The sequence below is a fragment of the Gallinula chloropus genome, assembly GCF_964237585.1.
Source record: "Gallinula chloropus genome assembly, chromosome: 2".
NCBI classification, from domain to species: domain Eukaryota; kingdom Metazoa; phylum Chordata; class Aves; order Gruiformes; family Rallidae; genus Gallinula; species Gallinula chloropus.
In genome coordinates, this window is record NC_140086.1 from 80244471 (window position 1) to 80267768 (window position 23298).

Sequence of the window (23298 nt, forward strand, 5' to 3'; positions counted from 1 at the left end):
TCCACCTGAGCAGAAAAGCCTATGCAGAAGCCATTCTTTTAACAGACTCAACTCTGTTGGCCATGGATGGCTTGTGCTGGTTGTCTGTTAATCACAGCATGCACACAGATGCTCTCTCACTGGTCCCCTCTGCAACTTCAATCTGGTCAGGCTTTTTAGCAGTTTCTCCAGGAATGACAGGCATCCTGGTGGAGGGAAAGATGAGATTTGCTTTCCAGCTATGAATATCTATGGCACTGAACATGATCCATAGGAAAGGGAATCTTTGAGGACAGGAAGAAGGCAGTGGTAGTGGTTTTATTACACAGAGTCACAGAAGGGTAGGGGTTGGAAGAATCACCTAGAGCAAGCTGCACAGGACAGTGTTCAGGTGGGTTTTGAGTCTCTCCAGAGATGGAGACTCCACAACCTCTCTGGGCAGCTGGAAACAAACAGCTGGGTTTGTGGCAGCTGAGGGGGGTGGCATGGCAATTTGTTTGCTAAGCACTAAGGTAGCAAGGGGAGGGTACTTAACGGTACAAGAAGGAGCCCGCAGGTGTGTAGGTATGCTGGCACCAATGGCAAGGAAGGCTAGGAAGGTAAGCTGTAGGATAAGGTGTAGTTGTTAAGAATAAGACTAAAGCTCAAGATGTCTATCCTGAGTTTTCTGAATACTTTCAGTTTCTTGGAGCAAACCTTGGGGGCAGGTAGACATCATGTATGCCAGTATATAGATGAGTCTTGGGTAGAAAGGAAGACAATTAAAGAAAAATTAAGACTAGGAGGTGGGAATATCCTGTAAAGGACAGGTGGGCTGTACCTTATCAGAAACAGGTCCAGTTTGCTGGTGCAAGAAAACAGGGCTAAGGGAGCTGATGGGTATGGAAAATTCCCTTTTTACAGCTGGCATGCTCCTCAGAAGGGACATGGTGAATCCTCACTGGGTCTCAGAAAAGGCTAGAAGGGAAACAAATAGCACAGTCACAATGAACTGAAAAAAAATCAAACTATGTGTGGTGCCAATACAGAGTGACAGAGCAAGGGCAGTACTCACAAGGGCACTAACGCCAACCCTAGAAGTCTGAAAATGGCACAGGGAGCCAGAATGCTCAGCATCAAATGACAGTCCTGATCAAACTGGCATCTTGGGGAGGCAGTGGGAGGAAGATAATCAATGGTAGCTCCGCTATGCTACCCACTTTACAGGAATAATAGGGTGGGACAGGCATACAGGTGACACTGTAAATGAAGAACTATATGAACCATATACTATAGCAGAAATATAGCACAGGAAAAAAACTCATTGTAGAATATTTGTGGGTTGGAATACTGCACCTGTAATAATACTGTGAATCAGGCTGATGATAATCTCTAGGAAATGCTCTCTCAGATAAGAAAACCTGAGAATTCATGACTGGTGACTGTAGAAGTTTTAAGCTACCTCTACAAAAGTGAATAAATGCATCATCAGGATGAGACACAGAATAAATAGCTTCAAGAAGCACTTCAGGAACTTTTTCCCTAGATTCCCCAAGGGTTGTGGGACCTAGTTCATGACACACTAGCTAAAGAGTTGGTCTGTAATAGTACCCAAGGGGTACTTCCCCACTGTAGTGTTAGGTTTAACACTACAGTGGGAAGGAGCAAGCCAAATAGCATCAACCTGTAACTATTTGTGGTGGTTTGACCCTGACTGGAGGCCAGACACCCACCCAAGTTGCTCTATCACTCCCCTTTTCAGCTGGATAGTGGAGAAAATATGTATTGAGAGGCTCAGGAGTTGAGATAAGAACAGGGAGAGATCCTGCAGAGAGCTTCTAGCTGCTTCTTGCAGAAATCAACCCTGCAGCCCCCCTCCTCCACCAGAACCCAGCAGCGCAAAGCTACAACAGTATTCAATTACAAATAAAACAGCCATGTAGAAATGAGGGAATCAATCATATAAAGACCAATTCCAACACCTTCCAGTAGCCTGGAGACTGTCCAAAGACACTATATCAAAAACCCAAGTAAATGGTATGGGACAGGTAAAAAAGAACAATAGAAAACCTGGGTAGAAGTAGAGAATAGAAGAAAATAGGAAACAGAAAATAGAAAATAGAATAGGCTCAATAGAAAAGTAAGGTAGGTTACCACTGGAGAGGGAGAAGAGTCAGTTCTTAAAAACAGAAATGTGACTGAAATGAGAACAAGGATGGCTACAAAACAAGTCAGGTCAAATGTAAACAGGAAATTAAGAAGGCTCAAAAAGAACTTGAGGACCACCTTGGAATGGATGCTTATTTTGACAGCAAAGAAAAATTATGTTAATAATCAAAGACAGGAAGTACTAGGAATTGTAAGATGGTTGGATGACCAAGGTATAAAATGGACATTCAGGAATTAAAAAGCCCTGGTAGAGGAGTTAGTTCTTTTCTTTTTTTGCTGATGAAGATGGTGGGGAGATGCCTCCTCCCAATCCATTCTGTGTAGCAGGTATGTCAGAGAATCTAGCTTGATATTAGGTAAACCAACAGGAAGCATTAGATGAAATGAGTACTTAATGCTAACAAGTCACCAGGATGAGGGAATCTTCACTTGGAAGTCCAGTATGATGTGGCTGTGCAACACCTCCCACACATTGGCCAGTGATGCTGCATCACTGCACCAGCACACAGGCAGTTTTCCAGGCTGGGCTACCCTGAAGGCAAGCTCCTTCTGTGGAGCTAAAGGACAGGAAAAAAACCCTACTAGCTTAATGGTGACTTCTTAGGATGGACTACCAAAGGGCCCACATAAGAAAAAAGCTAAAGGAGCGAAGGTTTAGATTAGATATTAGGGGGAAGTTTTTAAGAGAGGAAGTGGTAAGGACTGCCCAGAGAGGTGGTGGATGCCCCGTCCCTGGAGGTGTTCAAGGCCAGGTTGGGTGGGGCCCTGGGCAACCTTGTGTAGCTCCAGGCCTGGAGGTTGGTGGCCCTGCCTGTGGCAGGGGGGTTGGAGCTCTATGATCTTGGGATCCCTTCTGACCCAGACCATTCTATGATTCTATGATTCTATGAACCACCACTGGCATCAATTTTTTTCAATGTCTTCATCAATGCCCTGGAAGAACACCAAAGTCTTCAAAATCATGGTTTTAATCATAACCTTTCAGGCAGAAAAATGCCAGTCTGATGGTGACTACAACCTGGGGGCAGGGGAGGTGGGTGGGAGTGGGGACAGATAAACTTTGGGGTAGATAAATCTACGCTGAAGGTAGGTTGAGGATTTAGGGGAAAATAACCTAATCTGCATGTACATGATGCCGAACTTGGAACCTGCAGCTATAACTCAAGAAGGATCTGAGGTCTGAGTTCTGGGACTGTTCAGCCAAGAGAAAAGAAGACTAAGGGGGGGCCTTATTAATGTTTATAAATATCTTAAGTATGGGATGCAGGGGGAAATGGCCAGCCCCTTTTCAGTGGTCTGTGGGGATAGGACAAGGGGCAATGGCTGCAAGTTGGAGCACAGGAAGTTCTGCACCAACATGCAGAAGAACCTTTACACAGTGAGGGTGACAGAGCCCTGGGACAGGCTGCCCAGGGAGGTGGTGGAGTCTCCTTCTCTGGAGATATTCAAGACCCGTCTGGACGCCTACCTGTGCAATATGAGCTAGGGAGCTGCTTTGGCAGGGGGGTTGGACCCAATGATCTCTCGAGGTCCTTTCCAACCCCTACAATTCTGTGATTCTGTGATTCTGTGATCCTGGAGCCATGACTGACAGTTCTCTGAAACTGGCTGTCACTGGCTGCTGCAGCAGGTGCATCATTGGTCTGTGCAGCACTGACTTTTATTGGCCTCCACAGTAATGTGAGAAAGACAAAAGTCATCTTCTGAAAGGATTGAACCTCTTCCAGTGCTGCAGTTACATACTTCAAAGAATATGAAGCTCAACAGGACAGATTACTCCATTAAGACAAGAGCACGGAGTTCTTCCCATCAAAAAGGAAAACAATCAAACCCTGAACTTTGGATTCCTCATCCAAGCTGCAGCACCAATGCAGTTCAGAGTAGACTGCACTAAGAAAATTAATATTTCCCTTCCTTGCCTTGGCACTCCTCCAACTGCATATTAAGCCTGTGGACTTGTAAAGAACCGACTTTCCACATGAATATACATTGCATGTAATTCATTACGTGAGGCTGATTCTTCTAGCATATTCACTTTAGTCACGTTGATCAATGATGATGTCTCTTGCTATTCTGCATATCTGTCCCTCTTGCAGGGATGTTTGCTTGCCAAAAGCAGCCAGTAAGCAAAACACTGCTAAGATGCTGAAAAATGTCTTGGGCTTTTGTTCTTGACCTCAGCCTGGGTCTCAGAAGAGGAAACTTTTCAGTGTGGTTGAGGGTATTTCCCATAGATCCTCAGGACAGGCAGACCCTAGGCTGGCTGGAGCCATTTCTCCAGCACTGCTTGGTTTCCCCTTCCCTGAAGAGCCCCCATACTGCCTTACACCTACAGTCACAATGTAGAGAAAAAGCTAAGGTGGTTAACAAAGCTCTTACTGCTGAGTATGGAGCCGGCTTAGCTGCCCAGGTAAGGGAAGATGCTGTGATGTACAGCACCTGTGAAATGGGACTGCCAAAAGGGACCACCCAGGCGCTGAGCCTACAACACCGTGCCTGCTGTGATAAAGCATTTAGCCCAGTTCCCATTCACAAATAGCCACCAGCTGCATCAGCATCACTCTTGGTGTTCTGCACGCTCCTCTTCCTCCGCTCAGTCATTAACTGCTTTAAGCTTGTCTAACTGCTAATAACATGCAAAAAAAAAGGGATTGATTTACAGGGCTATCTTCTCAATAAGGACGTTCTCAGGTTCATTGTCACTGTCAGAATGCAGCTCCAAGCCAGATAAAAGCTTTGGCTGGTGAATGTGGTTAATAAAGCTCCATACGCTGGGCTTCGGCATTTAGGAGCCAAATGAAAAGCTCCTAAGCCTAGGTGAATCAGTCAATGTAAGCTCTCCTACTGAGCTAGCTCCATCTTGTACAGCCACACTATCAACTCCTGTTTAATCATACAAGGTGATGGTGCTGAAGGAAGATGAACAGGAAGAGAGGACATTGGTGAGCAGGCAGCAAATCTGAAAGCTGCTGCCCTTGGGCTGGGCGGCAGGAGGGCGGCAGGACAGAGAGGCTGCCGTTCCCTTCCAGGTAACAGGGTTTATGACTCCTGGATTTGGACCATCAGGTCCAGCATGTTATTTCTTCAGCCCTGCACACAGCTCTGCTGGGCACTCAAAGGCTAACCCTTGCTTTCTCTGGGGCTTGACACTCTGCTAGAGGTGGCTGCGGAGAGGCTGTAGGCGCAGAAGCACTCTGGGGCAGAGGGAGATGCTATGTGTGATACTAGGAGGAAAGCCGGGGAGGCAGCAGTGCAGAGGCAGCTGCATGGCTGCTGAGGGTCCCACAGAGTGGGTGCCAGAGGGAGCGTGTGAGCCACCGAAACCACATTCCTCCGGCTCCGAGCAGGAAGCCTCAGCGCTTCCCACCCATATGGTGCCTGAGCTAATATTAGAAGCACGCGGCTTGCGCGCAGTCCCGGCGCAGGGACACCTAACCAGGCTGCTCCTCAGAAATGTGAAACTCTTCACCCACTTGCCCCCGCACACCATCTGCCCTGCTCGGCGCCCGTGTGAGGGCAAGCTGGAGGAGTTCCAGGGCAAGCAGCCCAGTGAGCACAGGGAGAGCAGAGGGGAGGCTCCGTCCCCAAAACTCCTGCCGGCATCGTTTGCCAGACTGGCGTTATGACCGGTGCCTGTGTTCTCCAAAACCCCTGCCCTGACACTACTTAATGAAGGGCCGTTTTCTGTTACAGTGGCACAGTTCGGTCTGTCCTGTCTTGTTCCTGCCGTGGTCTATATTTGACTTCAAGGCACTTTGTGCACTTGCTCTCGCTTGTGGACAGAAGTTGGTGTTTTCTGTGAGGCTGGTGAGCCATCTCTCTGAAGTTTTACAGCTCTGGGAAAAACCTCTACATGTTTTTGTATGTAAGAAAGCAAGTTCTGTCTCCAGGTGAGGCACTGGACTGAAATAGATAAGAAACAAGCGACGGTTTGCCCTTCTTGAAGTCATTCTGAGTGTGCTGGGTCCATGCAAAGATGAGAATCTTCTGTAAATAAAGAACTAGGTGACATTGTTCGAAGGAAGCTTGGAAATTGCTTCCTGAGGGACTGATCTGCTGCCTGCATCAGCGGGCTTTCTCTGTATTTTGGAGTCTTCGAAGACAGGACTTACACGGATAACAGGCTGCAGGAAGGACAAAGCCATCAGGTAATAGTATGCCCCTTGTCAACCAAAGCTACAAAAATTCTGTTTGTAAATAATACAAATTATCTCAAATTGCCTCAAAGATCAGCTGCAGCCAGAGCCCTTCCAATAAGCTAACTTACTGGGGAGAACATCCTGAGTGTCGTGTGGGCCTCCGCACAGTACAAGAGATCTTCATGCCTACTGCAAGTTTTCCTTTTCCTTCTGACTGAATACATTTACCTCTCTCTTGCTGTAGCCTTGCTTTCTAGCTGAACTCCAGCAAGGGCACGTCAGACAGGGAGGTGAACAGATGTGTGGGAATGCAGAGGTTTTTTTGCAGTAGCATCACCTTGGCCAAGGAGGAAGGCAGACTCTTCAAGCCTGCTGGATATTCATTTGTAAACTGTTGCTGTCGTATTAATGAGGGAATTCCAGTCTAGTCTTCAACAGCTTGATAAAATAGCTAGTTGTAGCACAGCACAGAGAAAAGCAAAAGCCCTGTGTACAGGATTACTAAAAATAAGAGAAGCAAAGATGTTAGAAAGGAGCTAAATCAAATAAATTAGCATCTGCTCAAGAAACGGGCAGCACAAATTCCATAGCTGGAAAATACTGAGGTGGCTACAGTTCGTATTTTCCTGAAGCATTTGGTCAGGTTTCAGGAACGGCTCAACTGATTCTTCAATGGACTTTTGGAACGTGAAGCAACTACTCCATAAATATTATCCTCTAAAGATCCACAGGGACTCTTTCCCTGCAGGCTGCAAGCCCATACACATTCAGGATGCAGGCGTCTTGGACTGCACAAAAGCTCTTCCTCTACCATGCTACATTCTTCTTTTCCTTTTAACTTGCACTGCAGATTTCTTTTTCTTACTTTTTTTTTTTTTTTTTTTTTTGCTGTGATAACCTTGAGAGGTGCTGTTAAGGCAACTAATGAATTAAAACAGGGAAGATAAAGGCGTGTGTATTCCCAACACTACTCTCAAGAGATTCACTTTGAGACAGTAGCCAAAAGGAATGAACGCCTTGGTCACGTAGACCTCGGGAGCATCCAAGATGTAGCAATAAAACCATGAGAAGCGAGGATTTATTAAAGGTGCAAGGTCTGTAGTGAGAATGGAATGCTAACAAGGGAGGAAAGCCCATAAGCTGCTCTCATCATGCTGCTTTTAGACAAAATCACAGAGCAGGATCTGATCAAATGTCAAGACCACCATTGCCTCTTAAGCTTATGATATCTTTTGTGTGTGTGTAAAGACTTGAAAGACCTATGGGAAAAGAGTTCCTAAGAACAACCAACCATGCAGGCAGGTGGGGCACAGTTAAACTGGAAGCTCCTGACACAGTTTAATGCATTTGCATGACCTGCAGTCCCAGGCGTGATGACTTCTTGTACTTGCCACTGGACACCAACCAACCTAGCCAGTCACAACAGGATTATTCCCTCACAATCAATGAGCGGTAAAACATTATACAGAAACAACAGGGGATTGATTCATTCTCTTTGCTTGAATGATTTGCTGTTAATAGCTGTGGCTGTCACAGACAGGCATATAAATGGGCCTGGAGTTCAAGAGCCTGCATGCTGGAATGCCTCGCCTAAGTGGGCGTGGGAGAACGCGCGCAGTGATCTGCTCCTGCTGACACAAACTGTGGGAAGAAAACCACGTAAAAAGTTACTTTGCTATTAGATTTCCTTTGGTTGTTTGCTGGAGTTATCAAGGGGCTTCTTTTACTGTACTTGGGGTTCAATCTCCTTAAGCAGAGGTTTGGGGCTACTCGACTGTGCTCCGGGTGCTATGAACCAGCTTGGGATGCCCTAGAAGCAAGGTGATATGGGCAGCAGCAAAACAAGTGCACCGTGCAAGGGTAGCCAACCATTGGTAAGGACAGGTGGATTAGCCAGCTCTTCAGTGCTTGGTGACCTCCTAAGTCTGGGTGACCTTGCTGCTAAGATATGATAAATGTTTTAGGTGGGCTGACTGCAGTTTCTGGCGTTGATTTACTGCACACATGACCCCGAGTAACTTCAGTATGCACGTAGAGCTTTGGCTGTAATCCCACCCAGAGCACTTGAGCTGTTCTTAATGGCTGTACTGGGATCGCTTACTGGAGCTATGCCACAGTACAGAAAGAAACGGATGATTCATGGGGCCAAAAGACAGAGTCATTTAAAAGAAAACTTCAAAGTCATCTGGCTGATTTCTATATTTAACTGCTTAGTAACAAAGAATTTGAACAGCCAGGCTATTAATTAAGAAGTGGGCACCCTCTTGCAAGCACTTAAACATTCAGAACAGTTCTGGTCAGTTATCAGAAAAGCATCTTCTCTCAGGAGAGCAGCATCTGCTTCAGATTACAAGTGAAGATAGGTGCCCAGACCCTGGGGAAGATGAGATGTTGCATTAGATCCTGTCAATTAGTTCTTGGTGGCTCCTTGGTGTCCTCAGATGAGCCACCTAATCCTCTCCTTGTGCTCTGTAAACGGCTACGAGACTAAGCCGTGATTGTACTGCTCCTCCCCTCTCCTATAAAATGCTGTTTGTCCAACAGGACCTGTGGTGACTTAGAACCACGGTGGCTGAGGAGTTGGAAGAGTCAAGGACAAACTTGAATGTAACAAGCTCGCTCTCACGCAGCTACAGCAGGCGTGGCTGAGATAAGCAGGCAAGTAAGCAAGCAAAAATAGACTGCACGATGAACTGGATGTAGGGCGTCTACCACCACAGGTGGGCCAACTTCTAAAGCATTCAAGGATGAGGGACAGAGCTCTGCAGCCTACAGATCATGTCTCCCTTTTCTGTGGGACATCAAACTTTCCACAGGCAAGGAATGCGGATGCAGCCGGCAGGTGTCCTGCATTAACGACGAAGACAGACGCCACCATTTAACTGGCACTCAGATGCAGGAGCCATTTTCCATATACAGCTTGGATAAAAATAAACAGTCTGGATTTATCCCTTGGATTAAGGTAACCTCAGTTGGCACCGCACAATGCTCATGGGGGGTGAAAAAGCCATACTGAAGCAACTCTTCACCTGCTGTATTGTGAAAGCAGGTGCCCCCGCAGCACAGCGCAGGTAAAGCGTAGGGACGTGAATGGCAGGGCCTACTGAGACACCACAGCTGTGAGGAACTGAGGAAGCTGGGTATGACTGCACCTATGGAAGATGCCAGAAAATAGCTGGCTGCAGGAGCTCTTCAGTGAGTATTTGAGCAAGATTTTCGGTGCGCCTCTCATAAGCTAAGACGTGCTGCCTTACCTTTATGGCGTTAATGGTGGTTAGCGGAACAGAAACGCGCAAGACCAAAGGCAGATCTTGTCCAGAAAAGCCAGATTGCTTTCATGTCTGTACAGAGCAGAAATTTAAGGGTGGAAAGCTACCCAAGCCAGAAAAAAAAAAGCAGCCAACACATCTACAGATGACTGCGTGAACCTTGCCAAATCATTAACAGGTGTTGGCAGGGATAGGAAACGTGAAATGGGTTTTGCGTGGTGGGATTTCATTGAGGTGGAGCAATATAAGGCAAATTGGCCTTGAGGTTTACAAGCACACCTTCCTTTCTGGTGTAAAAAAGAACCACAAACAATTGAGGAAACAGAGACAATGAGACCACACTTGGGCCTCAGCTGGTATTTGGGGCTCCTCTTGCTTGCATTGCAGAGCCCGGGCCTAGCATGCTGCACGGGCAGAAATCCCCTGGGAGCACTGCAGCCAGCGTGCTCAGGAAGGCTCCTTGTTCCTTCCCAGCTTGCTGGTAAATGGCCCTGCTGCTGAGCACTAGCCTGGCCTGCCGTGCTCTCCTTGCACAACCCCTCAAGTGCTTGGCTTACCCCTTTGTTGCAAAAATGCAAGTTCTATTGGCCTAGTGACCATTTGCTGAGCAACTTAGTTCTGTCACCTAGCTGGATCTTCCAGGAGTGCTTCAATTAAAAAAAAAAAACAAACAAAAAAAACCCAAACCAAAAGCAAACCAGTACTTGGTGAGCTGGGGGAATAAAGAAGTGTGCTAAGAAAACAGGTATGTTGCTACAAATTTCACTTTTTAAAGCATTAGGTTATTCTTTGCACCCTCTAAAGCTGCAAAGGAATGTAAATGTTCACCTTTCCCGCCCCTCTAACCATTAGCACTTGCTGTTGCTAATTGTGTAATTCAGGTTATTGACAGTAATCCCTATCCAAGCCTGTTCCCCCAAAAGATCTTTCAAGATAGGAGGCAATCTGATGTGAATAAATGCTGCTTCTGGGTGTCAATGCGCATTCACTCTGTCTACTAACACATCATGCAGGAGGAGCAAATCTTATTTGCTTAGGCTTATGGAATTGACCACTGTAAATACTTGCAGTTGTAGTTCATCGTGGCTGGGTTCTGGCGGGCAAGGAGGGGCTGCAAGGGTGACTTCTGCAAGAAGTAGCCAGAAGTTCTCTGCAGGCCCGACACAGCAAACACCAGCCGGCTCAAGGCCGGAGTCCTTGCTGACCAAGGCCGAGCCCATCAATGACGGTCACAGCGCCTCTGGGAATCACATTTAGGAGAAAAAAATGCAAACATCAGCAGCTGCTTGTTGCCACCAGAGAAGGGAGTGAGAAGATGGAAGGAGCTGTGAAGGCACCAAGGTCAGTCAGGGGGGAAAAGAAGGTGCTCAGAACCCATGCTGGGGCAGCTGGTGAAGAGCTGAAGCCCTGTGGGAAAGGACTCACACTGGAGAATTCTCTCGTAGGTGAGACCCCACAGTGCAGCAGGGGAAGGGTGTAAGGAATGCTCCCCCTCCCAACCACAAAGAAGGAGAACATTTCTGGAGGAACTGAGAGAGAACCCAGTTCCCTGCCCCTCCCTGTGCCACAATGTGGGGAAGAAGGGAACAAAATCATGACTAAAGTGAAGACTGATAAGAAGGGAGGGGGGAGGAGAGGTGCTTTAAAAGCTGGCTGCACTTCTCATTACTCCACTCTGGTGTCACTGGGTGTGCAGTGCAGTGTCATGAATTACAATTTTCTTTCCTTTCTTCTGTGCTGAGTCTGTGTTGGCTGCGATGCTGATTGCAGAATGATCTCTCATGTTCCTTATCTCGACTCCTGAGCCTCTCAATATATATTTTCTCCCCTGGCCAGCAGCTTTGGTGGGCATCTGGCCTCCAGCCAGAGTCAAACCACCACATCTGACAAAGAAGTTGGGGAAGAACAACTCCAAACCCAATCAAGGGTGAAGCAAGTAGGACTCCAACAAAAGTGTAATGAATGACAGAAAAATATATCTCAATGTTATACAACCCTTTTTCTTGGATCAGAGAACTGCACAAAGACATAAATGTTTGTTTGGTAACATCACTATTTAAAAGCCCATTTCATGATCCCTTTTTGCTTTTGGGAAGAGTCCCATAACTTTACACCAGGAGGCACTGACTACTTTTAGGCTCCCTGGCTCAGCTAGCATTTATTACCCTGCTTTTTGCCTGGTACCCTACACCTGGGTAGAAATCCTTAATGCAGAAGTGGTTCCAGCTCTCCTGCTATTGCTTCTAGTGCTCCTGCAGTGCCTGGCTGCTGCATCTCATTCACAGCAGGTTGGGATCAGACAACAGGGATTTCCTCTGGGTCGGATTCCTGGAGAGATGTTTTGGCTTGCTCTGATGCACAAAGTGCCATCAGTTGGTCATCTCACCTATCCAGGCTCTGGTCACTACTGAGGATTCAGCATCCGATGAGAGGCTGGTGCCTGCTGCTCTCCAGCTGCAGTGTGGTATTCAGTTGGGCTAAAGCAATTGATCACTGAGATTCAGAGTTTCTAAGGTGTATTTTTAATTTTCAGTCAGATGCTCCCTAAAGTTTCTCTGTAGCCTCTCATCTACTACAGGTCACCATTACATAAACCCATTTGTATCTCTGAGTGCAGTTTTCCAGCCGCAGCTTTATGTGGATAGGGCTGAAGAAGGTGATGAAGCCCCTGAGCAGATGACACCCATTAGCACAGGATGCCTGAAGCTTAATTAGATCAAAAACAGCTCTTGCAAGTTGTAGGAAACAATCTCTCTTGGACAACGCTCAAGCATCTTACGTCCCCTGGGCAGTGGTCCAACTCCTTCACATTGCAGACCCTCTACCTCAGGGAAGCCAAGTAGAGATCAATAACATAGTTAAAGAGAGTGCTCACTTACATGGATCTTTACTCCTGGACTTGCACCTTCACCATAATAAGCTGTTAAGATGTATTACATATCTGACACACTCCTGTGTCTGCCTCCCCATCACCCACAAGCTTCTCTTCCTTCCCAGCCTCTCCCTTCCTGAGACTGTGGTGTTTTTCCCTCTACCACCACGTGGGTTGGCTTTAGGTAACTTAAGTGTACAAACCAGAGCTGCTCCCAGAAGAGGATGGCAGATGAACTGTATTGGTTTCGTCAGTTCTTCCATTCTGCCAGTTCACCCTGGGATGCCTGACCCAGCATGGGGACCCTGACCCAACATTGGGACCACTTCAACCTTCAGCTATTATTGGATGGACAGGCAGGCAGAACCCCAGCCTCGTCTGAGCACAGGGTAACTTCACCTTTCCTCTGCTTCTTCCCAGCCTCTCCTACAATAGATGCACCAGCTTGAGAAAGGAGCATCTCCTCCTTTGGGAACAGCACGTCCACTGAATTAGTCACACCAGGGAATGCTTGCCTTGAGGGTACCCCACTATATCCAGAGCCTGTCTCAAGTCAACACAGTTCCCTCCAGACTGTCTTCTCTTCCTAACATGCCAAGCCAGGAAATGAGAGGTCAGAGCACAGGAGCAAGGCTAGGTCATAGCTGGAAACATAGCATGGGAGCCATCATCATTTGGAATTCTTTCAGGAAACAAAAAACTGCCTTCAGCTATCCGTTGTGCAGTCTTGAGGCTAGGGAGGAAAAGATTAAACTGTAACACTGGGATGTGTGTTTAATAACAACTCTCTCAGGTGCTTTGACAGAGCTGGAATTACCTACAGCCGTGCAGATGTTCTGGCCAGGCCAGAGTTAACCTCCCCAGGCAGCCAGTCCAGGTGAGCTGAGTCAGCCTGGGCTGTTTCCACACCACCTGACATCACTCCCCCATAAAAGGGGTTGGGAGGGGAGGGGTACTCCTGGGTGCCTCCAGGGCAGTCGGAGTGTGGCTGGGGTGTTGAGTTGGTCTTTGCACTTGAGTTGGTCATGCAGCACTGTTATGTCAGGTCAATAAGGTACTCTGTGTTATCACAGGGTGTGAGTGCAATTTGCCATGGGGCTGTTATTGTTCTCCTTTCACGGTGCTTTTGTCAGCAAGATGTCCTTACTCCAACCCAGGAGGCTCTGTTTCCCCTGAGGGAGTGAGCAAGCAGCATGTGGTGCTCAGCCACTGGCTGGGCCTGAACCACCACAGCAGACCACAGCAGGTAGCACTGTGGCTCTATGCTTGTTCTACCCACCCTGCATTAGCAATGCTCACTCCAGACCCACGTAATCCATCCCACAGCAGTCTAGTGCTAATCTTAATTTGTGTCAGCAGTGAGCTCTGCTCTCTCACCCTACCAGGACTCTGCATGAATGTGCCCTTTGCTAGAGTTTATTTTCATAGTAAACCCAAATCTGGGAAAGCTTTCCTGTGCCCTCTGCTGGTTTCCCAAGGCAGCCGTTCTCAGCTTTAAACTCGAAGTATCAGCAGCTTTCCATTCCTCTCCTCCATTTTCTGACTAAACAGCAGCAGGACAGAATCAGAGGTCCAGACTATGCAGGTTGCCTCCTTCAGCTTCCCTGCGACCTGACAGAGGACTTCCAGCCTCCATTTTGCTTACCTGCATTTTTGTTCTGAACTAGACTGCTCAGGAAATTGAGGCATCCCCCTTCTTCCCCTAACTGGAGGTTTCTTTGTACAAGTCTGCAGAGAGAGCAGCAGTTCCTTTTGGTGGCCCTTTCATGCTCAGAACAGTGAACTCCACGCACCTTCAGCCTGAACCTATGGACCCAAAGCCATTTGCCACTGGATCAATTATCTCCTTGTATTTCTGCTGTCACTGCCAAGACTCTTTCAAAACCTACCTCAAAGCTTTAGCAACTGTACTAGGTTATGCTCAAGACTTCCAGGGTAGTTGTCCTGCCCTTAGTGTAAGGCTCAGATACTTCATGGGCGTTTTCTGAAAGCTACAGGCTGAACACTGCTCTGATACTGGCTGCTAACACAGCAGCAGCTCAGCAGGCTCCAAGCCAAGGTTCTGTTTAAGAAGCCTACCCCTTCTGTTTCTACGTTTTCGTGGCATTTCATTTTGCCCTGTGCATGCAGACAGCCTAACCTGTCCCTGAGCAAAAGACCCTCTGACAGTAACCTCTGACTTCAGTGAAGGTACAAGCAGTTCCAAGGGCCAGACGCTGAGGCTTCACAAATGCACGTAGGGTACTCCCTCAGTGCTAGAAATCCACCACTGCAAGTTGGGCCAGGCTGGGAGTGTAACACAGGGTACGACGTCTTATGATGCACAAGGCTTGAGTCACACCCCTGAGACTGGTTCTCTCACCTCTAACTTCGAGAGCAAAGCTCAATAACCCAGAGCAAACCCTCCAGAATAGATTCCAGTGTGAGCAAGCTGCAACTATGGATAGCCAATGGCAGTAACTCAGCCTTGCCAGGAAAAAAAAGAGGTACTCCTGCATTGACCCACATTTAGTTTAAGATTTTGGATGTGAGCACAGCCTTTCTTTGAAATTCTCTGCTTCAGTTTTCACCCAAATCTGTACTTTTTTAAGGGAATAGTCACCTACTAGTAGGGTTAGAATACTGTCTCAAACCTGTAGCCTGCATTACTGATCTAGTTCTGTCTTCTCAGTAAAAATAGGAACAGCAAAAAAATCTTCCAAAGCAGAAGAACTTACTAAAAAGACCCCACACCACCCAAAAAAATAAGCCAGCAAACAAAAAAGCAAAACACCATAGAGAAATCCACATAGGAATACATAGCACATATCTCCACTGTGAAACAGTCACTTTTCCTCAACTTACTTCTTAGGGAGACCTTTAGTGGATTAATGTAAGAGGTCAAAACACAACATTAATTGATAAAGTCTCCTTCCACCATTCCCAGTGATATGATGCACATGCGATTCACACAAGAGGAAGAAAATTTACCTTAAAATGATGCCAATGAAAGACACTCCTAGGGAAATCCAGAATAACCCTGAAACACAGAAGTGCAACTTGGCAGTGACCAGCAGCAGGTGCCTTCACAACGGACAAGCAAAGAGCGAGCCTTTTTCCTGTGGCATACCCTCAGTGTCCACCACACTTAGAGCTCAGGGCTTCACAAGCCGGCCCACACTTCTGCATGTAACTGTCCATCTCTTCACAGGAAGGTCAGAAGAACTGGTAAGGTCAGGGAAGCTTTTAACATCTCCACCATCAGGACCAGCACTTGGCTCTTCAGCAAGGAGGTTTCCTCTACACCCACCTGTAAGAGTTCACCAGCTTAAGGGGAGATGCCTTCATTCCAGCCAATACACACCTCAGGTCACTCTCCTTCAACAAGATCATAGGAAACACCAGTACTGGATGGGTATCAGGAAAAGCTGACATCAACAGTAACCTCAGAGTTTTAATCAGGAAATCTTCAGAAATTTTGACTGACATTCATCTAAATGTAATGGTCATTTTAAGCAGGCTTTAGGTAATGAAAATTCATTATACTCAACATATCTGCACTGTAAATTATTAATGCAGTACCGAGCTCGAGCATTAAGAAAGTGGAGTCAACTTCTGAGGACAATTATTAATCCTGGAGTTATGTTTTCCATTAGTGCATTTCTTCAATCAATTACCACTTCACCTTCCCAGAATCTCATATTTTCACCTCCATAAAGCCAGCTAGAAGTCCAGAACACTCAGCTAACTTATGCCTGGCACCACAAGCAAACACCTTTGATATGCTCCATCCACTCTGCAGAATGGGAAGCTGAAGATGTTCAAATGACAACATCAGCTGCCCCACAAAAAGGGATTGCACAAAGATGGGCAGTGAGACAATAAATCTTTATTCACAGCCATGACTTCTTTGCCACAAATTTAATTTAAGAAATATTTTATTCTTTCAACCAACCATCCCTGCACTGGAAGAGAGACGCTCCCTGATCTTCCTCCCACAGACTGGAAGGCACAGCAGCACACACATCCTCATTTGATAGGTACCAAGTCCATCTTAACAACAGAACCTTCCACCCAGAAGCCATCAATTCACCCCTCCCAAAGCCAGTTGCATGCAGCTCTTCTGGGACCTCAAAACCTGACTTGGGGCCGGAAATGCATCTGCTTGGTAGCATTATTACTCATTCCTGTCTTGAGCATCCACTTCGACTTCATCCTCTGCAGGTACTGCATGTCACGCTGCTGCGCAAAGGCTGCCCCTGCAGGGAGAGAGGAGAAAGAGAAAGAGGGATAAATGTCTGTAAGATGTGCCTCTAAGTAGTGAGCAAACAGCTCATCTGTCCATTCAAATCAGCAGGTAGCTGCATGCTTTCCTTCCCACGCAGCCATGTTTCCTTTTGCTTTTCTCTTGGGAAAGGCCAGTTGCCTCTCTCAACACCCATCACTGTGATTAAGGGAAAAGGATGTTTTGTATTCCAGGGTACAAATCCTTTATTTCAGAAGGGGGTGTAGATCACACCACTGCTCCCCAGCTGAAAAAGTATTCCAGCTGTCAGTGTGAGTGATTTACGGTCAACGGGCAGAGAAAGGGTTATTACTCTAGACCCCAACAATTCTTAGGAAGTCACCAACTACTGCAGACACATGCTGAGAATTGAAGGGCTTGCACAGAAGCTGCAGTGGGTTTTAGGCAGCACCTCCTGTAAGTTACCCTGCCTGGGTGTCAGGAACGGAAGGGAACTGAGCAGAAGACTAACTGCTGGGCAAACCCCCACAAGTGTGATGACACCCTAGAAACTCCTCCTCTGCAAGAGCCTCACGTTATCACTTACCTGTCTGGCCTGTCCAGCCCAAGGCTCTGTACTGCTGCAACACCCGACCCACCGCTCTCTTGTTTTTCACAACAGCCACCGCTCTTGCCGGGCCAAACCGCTGCCTGTAGTACCTCATCAGGGAGCGGTGACCCACCCTTGCACCTGTTCAGAGGAGGGGACAGCTCATTATGCATAATGAAGCACCTTCTGAAGTGTAAAGTCAGGCATACTGTGAAAAACTGGGTAATCCCTCTGCTGAGCCATGCTTTTAGAAGGCCTGGAAACCTAAAAGCTTTAAGACTATTATGAACTCGGTGTGTAAGAGCTGCTGTACGGCACTACCTTGAAGGAAACAGAACAGCCAACCAAAGAGTGCTGCTGTTCACGAGGGCCTGAGCTCAGACAACAAACAGGCAGTTAGCAGAAACTAAAAGCTTAGTTAGGGGAATGAGCAGAGGCAATGCTCTTTCAAGCAATCAGGGAAGTAAATTGATGAGGTTTGGGAAATTTGTAACTTCAGAGTTGGCAGCACTTTTCAGAATGGAAAGGATGAGGTTCCCTCATATGAAAACTACCACAACAAAAAAATGCAAGCAAGAGTGCCAAATGCTCTAACAAGGCAAAAAGTTGTTTAAACAAACACATTTTACTGAATTAGTTACAGAATTTATTACCACCTGCCTCTCTGAAGAAAACCTACACTATGTGGTAGCCTCTCCAAGTTGCAGTAAAACCAGACAGGCAAACACTTAAACTCTTGGAGTACACCATGCAAGTCATAGGTTAATAAAGAGGTAAAGTGGGCGAAGGCACCCCCTGCCCCAGTCCACGTATACATGAACTCTGCAGAAGTTGAACTACTTGCCAGTGAAGACAGTGAAAGGTGAGGACAAAGATCACAATAACAATTAGAAGCAAAATGACTTCCTCCCTTGCCAAAGAGAAACGCTTGGCAGGATGACCTGTGCTGCAGGTAACGGCTGCGGCCACGAGAAACAGAGAAAGGATGTTGTAACACAAACCCTGTGCCTACCTGAGGGAAGGATCAGCTCCATGGTGTCATCATCATAATCCAGCTCCCTCTCTGCTGGGCGCTCTCCTGGCACCTCCACATCTTCCCCATCCTTGTGGTCAGGGTAACTGCTCCTGCAGAGGAACAGCAGCACGGGGTTTAGCCAGGGCGAGCAGCCACAGCTATCCGGACCCACCACACCGAGAACAGCCACTCCAGCTACAGCCACAGACATCCTCACGTTTCACCCACCTTGGTTTGAGAGTTCTTCCCAGTAACACCCTGCCCTGACCAGAGGCTGTGACAAGGACCACCCTTCCTCCCCCTGGATGCACAACCCAGGACCGTTCTGCGGCTGCACACGTAACAGCAGCTTAGGGAGAAAAGCCCCCACCGAGCAGCCCGCCTGCTCCCCACAGCTACTGAGCGAGAGCTCCAGGAAGCTCCACTAACTCCACCTGTCACAGGAACAGGAGATACTTCTGACCAAGATGAACACAGCGTGGGATAAGGTACAGGAAATTCAACAAGAGGCCTCTAAACCACAGCAACCCTGCTTCATTCCAGCTACTTTAAAAACATACCCTCCCCCCCAAAAAAAACCCAACCCAGTATGAATGAAGCCCACAGTCTCCCTAGAAGGTAATGGGAGAGTTATGCCCTTTTGTCATCTAACTCAGTAACACCAAACAGACTCTGCATCATTTTGTAGGACTGGTATTAGTGGTTACAGGAGACAAGAACCAATCATGTAGCATAACTACATGCTTAGAAAAGACAAATATGCCTTATGCAAAATAAGCATCAGAACCAGAAACAGGAGCAAATTTTAAGAACAAGTAATAGTTTCTGATGTGATGTTCAATTGTCCATTTGTCTGTCCCCACTGATACCTATCATCAAACTTAAGTCACCCATGCATTACAATGGCTCCATAATTCAGAATGACTGGAGGTAGCTGCTAAGAAAAGGATCAAAGGGATGCATGCAGCAATAGGACGAGGGGCAACAGTTTTAAAACTAGAAAAGGGTAGGTTTAGGTTGGATATTAGGAAAAAAATTCAGTATGAGTGGGGTACATCACTGGAATAGGTTGCCCAGAGAGGTAGCAGAGGCCCCATCCCTGGAGATATTTAAGGTCAGGCTCGATGGGGCCCTGAGCAACCTAATCTAATGAAGATGTCCCTGTTAACTGCAGGGGGGTTGGACTAGATCACCTCTGAAGGTGCCTTCAAACCTTTCACATTCTATGATTCTATGAACTGTTTACGGGCACACCTGTAAACTGACTGTCCTGGGACACCAAGAACACCTAAGCAAGGTATCTCCACACCCAGCCAGTTTGGCAGTGAAAACCAAAGTCCAGGTGTCGTCACCTGAACGGTCTTTAGAGTAACACTACAACACACACCCACAAGATCCTTGCCCAGGCGAAGACCCTTCCTCCATGCAGATGCAGTGACTGAAGAAGACAACATACCAATTCTTATAACATGCAAATTACTAGCCAATCGTTGTCACTGGGAGTGAATTACCTTGTAACATTTGCATAAAAATGTAAGAAAGGAGCTGGCTTTGGACATGCCTGATTTGTAGAATTTCCCTCAGCACCTGAGCCTGAATGAAAGCAGTTATTCCTCCTGCATGTGTGGGAATTGGCTTATCACACACCAGGTGACAAATCCGCTTTTGGGACAGCACCATCTGTGCTCCACTCCAGACAAACATCCTCACCTGAAGTCATAGAAGTCTGCAAATTCCAGGGCAGCGTCTCCATCTGTGAAGAGCTTGCAGTGGCTCTTGTCATTCATGTGAGCCTGCACTGCTTCTGTGGAGTAGAAGGATTTCCCTTTCTCATTGCACCAGATGCAGATTTTCCCAACGCCAACCTTCTCTCCTGCAGAAAACATGGACACTTTGTTTGGTCTGAGCAGTCTCCTGAGTCAATGATTAACACTTCTAGGATGGAGCCTTCCCAGCTTGGAGGGACAGATACCAAGGAAGAGCCTGGAAATTAAGGGCTCAAGAAAAGCCCTGCTGTTCCTATTCTGTGACCATATGGCTCCATCAGGGGCAAGTCTGCATTTAAAACTTTCACATGACAAGGTATGGATCATGATGTACCCTCAATTCTAATGCTCCAAATTATTTTATTCTCATCATTATTTGTATGCTTCAAGGAAGATATGTTTGGGGGGGGTGGGGTGGGGGGGGTGTTGCTATGCTAGCTTTCAGTGCTCTCACAAGCACTGTAAACTGATGAGGCAAATACTTAGGACTCTGTAAGGTAAGTTCATCTGCTCACTTGAGCGATGAGGTTTTATCCAACATTTCACATTACTGAACAACTTATTGAGAACAGGTAGCAACAGCCTCTCATTCTCCTGACCCAAAAATCAGAGCACCTTCACAAGCATACCCAGGTACTTAATGAGTCCTCTGAGATCCACAAGGTACTCTATGTCAGGGATGAAGAAGCTGTGGACTTTGGTCATGTGGGCTACGTTTTTGGTCAGAGATCTCGAGTGGTGGGGACAGAACAAGCAGTCCGTGACTGGTATGGCCCCAGCAGGAGTGCTCTCAGCTTCTGCCTGCTCCTCTTCCTCCTCCTCCTCTTCTCCCACGCTTTCCATCTCCTCTTCAGATCCAATGTCTTCATCAGAATCCATATCTTCCCAGTCTTCTAATGGAAGTTAAAAAGAAAATCATGTACATAATTACCTCTTGAGCAATATGAATTCCAAATAAATGAGAAATAAAGTTATCACAGAAAACACTGCGTTTTCTATTCCCACAGCCAAATGCCACACACAGAGTCCCTTCCAGGTGCAAGAACATGCCACTGCCAGTAAAACACATGTCTTCAAGATGCACAGCAAAGCTCAAGCCTGCCCATTAAAGAAGTTGGCAGATCTGCTATTTTTTCCCCTCCTCCATTTCCCCATCTATTAACACTCCTTTTCTCTTTCAAAGCCTTAAATTTAATTCACCACAGGAACACATGCAGGGCTCACTGCAAGCACAGCTCTGCCAGCATCATGAACACATTCATCTCCAGCAGCGAGGGAAAACACGCTTCTGCTCCCAGGTACATCTTTAACCACAGAGAAGAACAAGGTCACAGGTACCCTGTGTTGCATCCTGTGTTACTATGTGCCAGGATATTCCAACAGTTTTACGCTTTTGCAAGATTCCTGCAGAGCTCATTAAGTGGACAGACAAGCCAGCGACCTGATTATACCACTACAGGGGTGCAGAAGTCTCTTAAGCACTTCAGGTCTGGGGCAGTGAGCATTTCCCAGTACTCAGCTCCTACTGGTCCCCTTCCAACAGGCTTTGAGAACAGGGAACACGGTGCTCACCAGTCTCACAGGCTGCTAATTAGAGACATTTGCTATAGGACACAGTTTAATAAGGGTGGCACTGCATTAACAGGCCTTACAGGAAGCATTCCTGGACAAAGGGTTAAACAGGAGAATTAACATTCAGAAGCCTACTGATTTTTAGCATTACAATTGATGACTAACACATTAACACAAGACAGGGGAGAGCTGGCTCCTCCTTTAGATGCCAAGATGCACACTCAGAGGTGTATACATTACTCCTTCCGTAGAACAGATTCCCTGAACTCCCAACTGAAATTTCAGCAGCACAGAACTGCTGTACAGATGGAATAACATGACACAACCGTTCCAGTAACAAAGCTGGCGTAGCATGGTGCCACTCCATCCATACCTGTCTCCCCACTGTAGTTTAATCACCCTTCTCAACTGCTCCAACAGATGCATTTGGAGCAGCACTCTAAACCACGGCATTGAAAGCATCCAGGCTAAAAACAACCCTTTTCTGGGAATTCTGAAGCTCTGATCTTCCCAGCTGTCCAGTGCCAAGCTCACTGGACCCACGCTGAGGGTGAAGCAGCAGGAACAGGCAGTTGGGTTGGCAGCTCTTCAAGCGATTTTTATATAGATGCCAACACACTGTGAGAAGCAGGAGCCACCTTTCCCCTCTGGTCTTGACGGGCAGAGAAAACACAAAACCAACCCCACTCCACACTCCCTTCAACAGGTCAGTACAGTGACGGGGTCACTGTGTTGGGTCAGCAACAGATGATCACGAATGGATCTCTGCTCATCTCTTTTTCATAAGCAGCTGTGGGGTAACCTTTTGTGTTAGCCTTCCTTGAAGGAAACCTCCCCTGGAATTGTACACATGAAACAGTGCTCGTGTTAGTAACTGCTCATGTTCTACCTTCACACACATTCGTATTTTGCACAGCTGCCAGTTCAGACACTACCACGGACTCCCCGAGCGCAAGCACGGGCCAAGCTTAACTCCCTTGCTAAGCTGAAAACTTCGTCAGCAGGAAGACCTTTCGTGATAGACAAATGCTGCACTATCCCAGGGACAGGAGGCGGCTTTTACAGAAAACCAAGAGCTGCAGAGTTTTCCCAAGCTATCCCTCCCTCACCAGCGCGCCTACTGCCTCACCTTCTTCCGTATCACCTTCCTCCTCAGCATGCCGCCTGGCCAGCTTCTTTGCCTGCTGCTCAAACCACTGGAGCCGCGGAGGCTTCTCCAGTCGCTCTCTGCCCTGCGACAGGCTGGCCGGCTCCGCAGAGCTGGCGGTGCTGGGGAGCACGGGCGCCTTCTTCGGAGAGGAGGAGGGCTGCGCTCGGATGGCCTGCTGAATGGCTGCGTTCATCTCGTCCTTGTTCACGCCCTCCGGGGCCAGCCCCTTCTCCAGGTTCTTCTCATTTAATATCTTCACCTTCTTGCTGACAGCCTGAACCGCTTTCTTCTCCAGTTCCAGGTGCTTCTTGGACTTCAAGTGATTCTCATAGGCGTTGAAGGTGGAGAACCTCTTGCTGCAAACCGTGCAGTACGTGGCGGTGACTTTGTTCTGCTCCTCTGCCACCGCCCGCTGCGCTAGGACTCTCTCTTGGAAGTTCTCAGCAGTGACAGGGGGCATCTCGGCAACCTTCCGCTTCAGGTTGTACCTGTGCCAGTCCGTTTTGTAATGGGCACGCTGGATGTCAGCATCCTTGAAAGCCACGCGGCAGGTGATACAAGTGTAGGTTGCCAT

General features: G+C 47.3%; 1 protein-coding gene across 1 annotated transcript; it reads right to left on the bottom strand.

Annotated features, from left to right (window-relative positions):
* Positions 1-16257: 16257 nt before the first annotated feature.
* On the bottom strand, positions 16258-23298 carry ZNF622 (zinc finger protein 622; the record flags this gene model as incomplete). The annotated part of the gene is made up of 6 exons (XM_084260211.1): positions 16258-16645; positions 17219-17362; positions 18234-18346; positions 19947-20109; positions 20632-20895; positions 22704-23298. 6 exons carry the CDS (start codon positions 23296-23298, stop codon positions 16518-16520), a joined length of 1407 nt encoding a protein of 468 aa, XP_084116337.1. The 3' UTR covers positions 16258-16517.